Raw genomic sequence first — 8897 nt, forward strand, 5'->3', positions numbered from 1 at the left:
TTGCAATACCGAAAGTTGGTTTTTTGCCAAAATTTAATTACATAATATCAGGGCTAAAACACATTCTGGATATACGATGAGCAATAGGTATCCCCCTCCTCAGCTATGCCACGGCCTAGGGATCCAAGAGGAGACTCTCTATTACTATTTCACTGAATGTCACTCGATTGGGCCAATGCTTGCATGCGCTGCCGCCGGTCAAGGCCAATAGCCCGAGATGAGGGGAACCAAAAAGAAGCAAAGCCTCATGGGAACAGAGAGCCGTGGAAAGCAACAATTTTTCTCGTGCATTCTTTTGCGTGCGCGCCCCCCGTGGCCGCAAGTACTGTACTCATACCAATTAGAGGCATCTATATATACAGCGATCCGAGCCCCAATTTGCCGTGCCCAACACACAGCGCTTCCGTCACATTGAAGCAATATCCTCGACACACGCCCAAGTGATTTCTACTCGGGCTCCTTTCGGCGCTCCCTGATTTGGACGTAAACTCCCGATTCCGATGTTTGGTTTGTCCCGGACTCGGTCTGGGCTTTCTTTGATATGGTGCGATACCTCCTAGCAGGACTGGTTTTCTCTACTCTATCATACCGTATAATGTAATTATATATTATTGGGCGTTGGAAGAATTAGATTATGGGGGGGGCGCCAATACAACCTCTAGAGCAATGCATCCGAGCGCACATTAGGGAGTTTATGATGGAAAGGGTACCACTACTACTACTACTACTACTATTACTGCTACTACTAGCGATGGTCATGGCTTACGACGGCACTGGCAGCATTGCGCCTGGCTTTTCAAGTCGGGAACTATAATGTGTGTGGTGCAGAAAAGATCTACGGTATGATACTTAATTTGGGTAGAGGTAGCGAGTGATCGACTGTGATTTGTGGAGTTTCCTAGTCTGCGGCCATGCTTTTTTCATAGAATTCTAGATAGAGATTTCATGTGGTACCCTAGTGTCGTGGCCTGCCAGCTCTGGTTTTTGAGATGGGGTTCGTGGGTCTCTGGAGTTCTTTAATTATTTGGTTCGAAGCTCTGAGAACAAAGGTAACTTTCGCAGCGTTTTGCCAAGATGGGCTTCTGCTGGTCACGAATGGAGCTCTTCTCGGAGTGGGTTTTTTCACTCTTGCTGAGAGAATCTGCCCTCAGGGGTATAACGTGATTCTTAGACTTATTTATTCACTCTATCATCTACGATAGAACACCAACCTCCCCTTCTCCTTTCCTTTCCTTTAAAATATGATATCCAAAAAAAAAAAAAAAACCTATCCTACCCAAACAGATTTCTCCAAAACCCTCCACTCCCCCCCAACCCCTTCCTACCTCCCTCCCTCCCAACCTCCTCCACAAACTCCCCCAACGCCCTACCTTTCATCCTCTCATCCCCACTCTCAACTCTCCACTCACCCACACTTTCCCCCCGCACAAAAACAAGTATCGTCGGCACTTTGCGGATCTATTCAAATTGATTAGCCCCGCCCACACACACAATGGGAAGGTAGGGGGGAATGTGAAGAAGCGTATCATACACTATATCGCAACCCCAACTCCCCCACATCCCCCGGTGCGTCCAATTCCACTTCTGCCAGGCCAATCTTTCCGTTCGAGCTCTCCTCCACCGCGCGCCACAGGAGTGGCTTCACGGCGCGGCAGGCTGGGCAGTAGCTTGTTGTCCAGTAGGTGATTGGCGGTGTGGAAGAGGCGGTGTGTGTTAGCAGGAGGGTGTGGAAGGTGTCGATTGAGCGGACGCTGGGATTTGTTAGCTAAGGGAATGAGAGGTAAGGGTGGAGGGAGGAGGTACGTACGAATCGTAGGTTCTTGGTTGGAAGTGTGTTTGGGAGGTGTGGAAGTTGGAGGTGCGAGGGGGGCGCGGGGTGCGGGCTTGGAGGAGGAGGGGTTTTAGAGGTTGAAGACGGGGTGGCATCGTATGGGGAAGGTGGGACTTGGCGGTAGCGTGGTTGAAGGATACCGGCGGACAGAAGTGAAGGGGAAGGAGTTTTGGTGCCTGGTCCGCCAAATGATGTCAGAGTCTTGGCGATCAAGCAAACGTTGTGCGAGATAATGACTGTGCCGGCACTGTAGACTACTGTACTTGTATTTGCTGTGTAAGAACTGAATTCTTGGGCAGCTCGATACTCGAGTACTCGTACAGTACTGGTACAGGCGCAACAAGAGATAGGAGTTAATGACAGGCGTATTTACATGCGTAACTTATAGCACGATTCGGTACTGCACAGCATGTACCTGAAACAAGCAGCAATGATCACCTAAACACAAACGCCAGAGAATGAATACAGGGAAACCAGAACAATTCCTTATTACATGCAAGAATAGAGTTACTTATGAAAGATTTTCGTACGAAATCAATGAACCCCTCCTTCATCCCGGAATTAAAACTCGGTACCTCCAAAACAAACGCCGGAAACAAAACCAATCACCACCAACTAGACTAACCCAAACACCAAGAGGCGTTCATTACCCCAACGTGCGCTCTCACCGAACATTGATAACGCCCAAACCCCGACCAGACACAACTAGCCCAATCCAACACGGCCTCAAAGTACCCTCCACATCCCTAATTCCTACAAACAAGAAGAGAAGAGAAGAAAAAATACACAGAACATATCGGAAGGCATTTCCTGGTGAATCCGACCCACTGCCGCTGGAGGATATAAGAAACGCCACAGAAAAAACACGAGAAAACCGGGAAAAGGAAAGGAAAAAAACAAGAGACAGAAAGGTCAAGAGATGGCAAAAAAAGTACAAGCATAAGGAAATGTTAGAGCTCAAGAGCTATACTACCACCCAAGGCTATCCATGGACGGCTCCATCTACAGAATAATAAAGATTGAGGATAAGTGAAAACTCAAACTTCCATCCCTTCGAAAAAGCCATCATCGTAGTTGTCGTCGCCCCAGATGCTCTTGCTCTCGATGAAGTCGTCGTTAAGGTCTTCGCCCTCACTTTCGTCCCATCCATCAGATCCGACTCTACTATTTCTGCCCCATCCGGCAAGGCTCCTCTCAAGCGGGGAGTGATTCAAGGTGCTTAATCCCCTGAGGTAGAGGTAACAAACTCTCTTCTTATGCTTGTTGAAGAAGAAAAGGTTAGTAGACCAGATAAGCCCTTCGTCACCATACGGATCGTTGGAGACATCGTCGGGAGAGTAGGCATAGATATTGCAATTCAACAAGTCCATCTCCTTATCAATAGTCTCCCACATCTTGGGAAGCTCTCTGGAGGTGTTGACGCCTAAATTGAACAACGTTGTATTAAAATTGTTCATAACGGGCCTGATGTGACGCTCACGACGGAAGTCCGATGGGCGAAGCGTGGTAGAAAAATCATAGTCGGGATGAGAAGCATTAAGGGTAGCAATCAAGTAAGCAAAAGTGCGTCTAGCCGAAATCTGATCCAAAGGTCCAAACGGGGAATGCAGGGTTTGGTAAACGGCAGCAGACTGGTACTTGCTAGCGCTATCGGAACCGCGGTCAGGGGGAGATAAGGACTCCGATAGACGGAGATCGGCTTCATAGCGAGTGCTGATAGTTTCGCAGACGTTTTTGTAAAGCTTCTTGTCAGCCCCTGCGGCCTGAATTGACACGCGAGAGCGATTATTAGCTTGAGCTGCTGCAGTCGAATAATTTCATGGGCTGGAGTTAAGGACCTTGGTGGTGTAGATGTCTACACCGCCAACGACACGGCAATCAGGAGTGTCGAAGACGAGAGCACGATTGATCGAATCAAGCTCGCGAAGAGGAAGGAACTAAGTCCAGGGCGATAAATGTCAGCGATCAAGCTTGGACAATAAACCGAAGGCAAAAAATGGATAGGGAGGTTTGGCGCATTCTATACTGTAGGGATCATAGCTTACCTTCATGGCTCCGGTCGATGGGTTGGTGTCGGCGTGTATTTGAAAAGTCGCTGGTGAAGCAAAGAAGTTATCGAAAGTAGGGCTTGATATGAATTCCTGATTAAATCGCCGAGATTGTTCGTTCGTTATTCAGAGGCGTAGGGTTGGTTATATGAGCTTAGAAATAGCTAGAGAGAGGGATATTTGCCGGGCCAGATAGCTCGTGCGGATGCGACCACTACCCTATTGTTCCCCGTTCCCCCGATTCCTGGTTTGATTCGACAAACGGCAACGCTGCAGAGCACGAGTAGGTGTTTAAGGCCAAAGGATCCACCGACCTGTTAGGACCGTGTCACTTTAGCAACAAACGAGTGTGCTAGCGATGGACGACATAATTTGATGGTGTATAATGGTTTTATTCGGGGGCGTTTGCTGGTGAGTTCAGAAAGGAGAAAGAAGGGAGGTAATAAGAGGGAGCCGAGAGAATATGTGGGAGGGGTGGGTGACGGTGAGCTGAGGGCGATTGATCTCTCCCCTTCCAAACTATCTGACCGAAAACGGCTACAGCACAGAAGCATAACCTCAGGATGCGTAGCGTATTATGAGGTACGTAAAGGGTTCAAATAGGAACGATTCTGGGCCAGGGTTTTCATGGTTAGACTGTACCAGCAGCACTATGTAGCGCTGGTACGAGTATTATACGTTATCATGGGGGGAGTGGGCCGAGTGGCGAGCTCGCTAAGAACAGGACCCCGGTCACAGATACCCCGGCTGCCAGTCCGAACGAGCATCGGGAGTCGGTTGAGCTGGTCAGTTTTGTCTCTTCATCTACATATTCAGTACGGGTACGAGTACTATCGTGGTATTATGATGCTGTAGAAGAAAAAAGGTCGGCCATGATGGAGTGATGAATTTTGGGGGATGAACAGGAGAATCGTGTCAGCAAGGGGAACGTTAGTGGGGAGAGCATCATGTTTACCGCCCAGCCCACAGGGTATCAAGAATCAGTGGGCATGTTCCATGAGCAACGGGAAAACCCCTGCAGAATTCTTCAGCCAACCATGACTACCGATACTCGTGCGGTACTGCACCTGTGGAGGTCAGCTACCTTTGATAGGTGACAATCATATTGTTCACAATTTGTCCTGGTTATGGAATATTAGGCCGGACACATGCCGGTAGTGCAGTAGCAACAGACAGCAGCGGGTCACCATATCGCATTAGATATGATGATGTTGTACAACACCATACCCCCACCTCCAACTCCAGCTCCACATTTGGGAGAGATAAAAATATTCAATGTCTGCCTAAAGCACTCGAGAGAGAGTATCATATAAGGAATGCAGCAGTTTCTAGCCCAGCATCGGCGTTTTCATTAGCTCCGCTATCGGAGAAAAAAGTGGGGTACCCCGCGCCGAGGTCACACCTGTGCAATCATCTTCTTCTCCAGGTCTACAAGTGCTCTATTGGGTATCCATACCTATCGAGTTTTTGTACCCCACGAGAGGAACCACCCATAGTAAAGGTCCAGACTCGGACTTCATGAGTAGGACTGGTTTACATCCCAAGCAAGAGGAATGGAGTCGTAGCATTCTCCCATCTCCCCGCCGCCCCTGTTATCATTAAAGCGGGGATCCGGGTTGATAAGATTTCTTCCGAGGCACACACACAGGGTCCAGTCTGCTAACCATAAGGGTTCGGGATAGATGGCTACCCCGCGCTTTGATAATATCATACCGCAATCGGTAGGATATCTCCTGAAGACTTCCGCTATAGTAATCTATCTTGTATGTGGACCCTGGAGACCTCATCCCACGTGTGCCCCATACTGGTACAGTACCTGTGTGTGTGTGCACGTCACAAACCGTTACGGTCCTAACAAATCGAGCTCCCGCTCCCCCCCTTCCCCAGGAAGCGTGGGCTCAGCAGATACCTCTTCCAAAGCACGGAGAGTTCATTCGCTCAGCGACCGAACCTGCTTCAAATATTCTAGGCCAATTCCGACAGGTTTGAGCTAATATCAGCTGATTGGTATGTCGGGCTGTCCCCAGTGCCGGTATTCGTTGTAGGGTTCAATGACTTGCTCCTGGGCAATCGGAGAAAATTAGGGGTCTAGTCTATATCTTCAAAGTTCTCTCTACTACTCGAGTAGCAAAGCCTGATTTTTCGTCATGAACTTACATCACCTCTTGGGGGTCTACAGAATCCGGATAATGAACGGTTACTGTGCATGAGACTATAAATCTCTTCGGAACTTCTCGATCAGGTTCCTGTACGTAGCAGTTTGGACATCGGCTACAGAAGAACCTCATAAGTTGAGATGCCAGTAAAAGGGACTTGTCATAACCCCCAACCTTGAAAATCAGGGGATGTTTCCGCTCAGAATTATATAGACTATAAAGCCTCTACCATCACCAGGCACAGTCAACACCTAACGAAGAACTCGGATTTCACCAACCCACTGTAATCATCCCCTATCACTCGCGATCCCGAGTTACCCAAAACAACTCGAGATGTCATTTCCCACTTCCCAGACCAACCAATCACCCCAGAGACTATTAAGGGGTCGTTTGGCCCGTCGTGGTTTGTAAGGTATTATAAGAAAACACTTGTAGCTACTTGGACTCAGATCCTAAATAATACTATAGTGCGGAAAATATTATTATCATCATCATAATATTATGTTGTGGGAGAACAACCCCTGAGATTTACCAGTTATGAGTATCTTGAAGCGTTTGTTAAACCTCATTAATTTTTTTTAAGAAGTTTTTAAATCACGGCGAGCCGGGCGCCCCTTAACCTGGTCAAATGGCGGTCTTTGTAGGTTTCAACACAAACCGGATATTATTCAAAAATAGCTATTTTTATATTTATATTTATTTTTTACTCTGTGAAGAACTTGGTTAATGTAGTGTGCATATCAATATTTGAGTTGCAACTTTGGAGAGCTTCGGAAACTTTTGGAACAAATAAATAACCCTTTGATAATAATATATAAGCTGCAGTTTAAATTCCAGGCGTTTGAACTGGATCTCCAGGCTCTTCCGCACAATTGGTTCCATAGCAGGAAACCTCGGGGCCCAGAAATGGTACGGGCAGTAAAATATTGATCCCCAGATTCTCGACTAATTGAGTGTATAGTTGAGGCGGAATTCACAAATAGAGAACTCAAATTACTCATGTTTTTTTTCACCCCTTTTTTACCATTCCGGTGCGGTTTTGTTGTGTTGTCACAAGGTACGGTGCAGCTGGCGACCAATGATGAGCCGGTCAAGAAGTACACATCGCGGGCAGATATCACACTGGTAGTCAGTTCTTGTATCGTGGGGGATGCGAGACAGAAGAGGCCAAAGGGGTCCCCACAGCCTTAGGACCCGACTGTGAGTATGAGTGGTATCCTAAAAATAACTTGGACTTGATTCTTCAGAATCTTGTCTGGCATAGCGAAGCACCAGCACTAATACTAGAACCGGACCCATCCGAGCTCTCTTTCACTTCAAGCCCAAGTTGAGCAGAGCGAAACTCATGCGAGGGAACTACAGAAGGGGGGCAACTAATGAAGGCCAGAGAGGACTCAAGGAGGAAAAAAGAAGGGGGAAAGGGGAAGGTGACTAAAGGGAGCGAAGAAGCGAACGATGAGGAAGGGAGTGATCTGAGGGGCTGGAGATCCATTTCGGAGTTGTGGTCAACTCCAAAATCATCAGAGGCCAGTAAGAATGTTTGAGGGTAGCGAAATGGTAAACTTAGGCAGGGAGCATCGTACAATAGTAGAGTATGATAACTGCTGTGAAGTGTCAACAAGCACCGTGCCTTCCGAATGTGCCAGGACGTGTCCAATGGCGCTTCTTCAGGCTTGCTATAATACGTCCACCGATACCGTCTGGCGAGGTTCAAGTTTGCACGTGTGTGCTACCGAAGGGGAAGAGGGTGCACTGTACGGGTACTATACTAGTACGAGTACAGTGCAAGTAAGGCGCAATACTGGTGCTCGAGTAGTTGGAGAAAAGGGACAAGTCGGAAGAGAGGGTTAGCTGCCGGCACGATAGTCTGATATAATAAGCCTTAATCACGCATACCCACTCGTCCCAGACAATAAGTACAGTACCGGTACCCGAACATTAGACAGATTCTGCTTTGTAGTGCACATTATGTTGCTAGAGAAGCGGCATGGCATTGATTAGGTAGATATGAATGATGGTTGTAGAAAATTTCTATCGTGCAAACCAAAAACTTTGTTGACTTGGTGCAGAGATATCGGTACAGTACTCGGAAACAGGATCTCCAAATATACGGCAAAAATATCCGCGCTTGTCCGAGTGCGCATGAGGATTCACGACCCCTATTTTTGAGCACTCCTTACCAGGGACGAGTACTCGTAGACTGCAGTTTTGTCGTTCCAGAATCGTCATCATGAGTAGACTATTGTCGCTGTGGTTGCGGTGGTGGTGGCACAAGTAATAACGGTGTTGTGTACGAGTTTTTAGTCCTTACTCAAGGCGAGGAGGATATTGCCGTACTGTACAAGTAAAAACCCTAATGACCCACCGTCTCCACCCGCTCTGTAATCTCCGCATTCCGGGACAAAAGGTCTCGACGCGGTATAAGATCGGCCCACTGGATGTGTTGGGTCTCACTACAGCAATTGGCATTCGCAATTCCCTTGGCCCATTTAACTAAACCTATCGCGGCCGGACGGACAGATTCCCGCTGATGAATTGATGGTTGGATCAAGGTGCGGCAAAGGCGGCAGAGTGGGTCAGATGGAGTGGAACGTTTCACGTGTTTATATGCGTGTACTGTACAGTACGAGTGCTGTGGATGGAAAAATGGAAAAGATGCTCGCGAATTTCGAAGATAAGCTATGCCCGGCCAACGATCTGGTGGGCCCTGGCATTGAGGTGTTCTGATATTTATGAAATTTGTGAGTGGATGGCATGGTGGAGGAGAGTTGGAAGGGTCCCTCGTCTTCCAACCCACCGCACTTGGAGCGGTCAGGTGCGACACTCGCTATCTTGGCTCGAACCATTCGTAAGGCGGTTCGA

The 8897-nt window shown here is 47.9% G+C and overlaps 1 protein-coding gene; it reads right to left on the reverse strand.

Moving 5' to 3' along the window:
* Window positions 1-2320: 2320 nt before the first annotated feature.
* GSTUM_00005390001 (uncharacterized protein) lies at window positions 2321-4309 on the reverse strand. XM_002837462.2 has 3 exons: window positions 3877-4309; window positions 3670-3768; window positions 2321-3594 (listed from the first exon to the last, which is right to left on the reverse strand). Exons 1-3 carry the CDS (start codon window positions 3880-3882, stop codon window positions 2869-2871), a joined length of 831 nt encoding a protein of 276 aa, XP_002837508.1. The 5' UTR covers window positions 3883-4309; the 3' UTR covers window positions 2321-2868.
* Between the last annotated feature and the right edge of the window lie 4588 nt (window positions 4310-8897).

This window comes from Tuber melanosporum (genome assembly GCF_000151645.1).
Source record: "Tuber melanosporum whole genome shotgun sequence assembly, scaffold_19, strain Mel28".
NCBI lineage: Eukaryota > Fungi > Ascomycota > Pezizomycetes > Pezizales > Tuberaceae > Tuber > Tuber melanosporum.

What these genes read in the sequence shown, in the direction of transcription:
- GSTUM_00005390001 (XM_002837462.2), bottom strand. An exon ending in TAGACATCTACACCACCAAG is followed by an intron (nt 3,595 to 3,669) that starts GTCCTTAACTCC and finishes GTGTCAATTCAG; the next exon opens with GCCGCAGGGGCTGACAAGAA.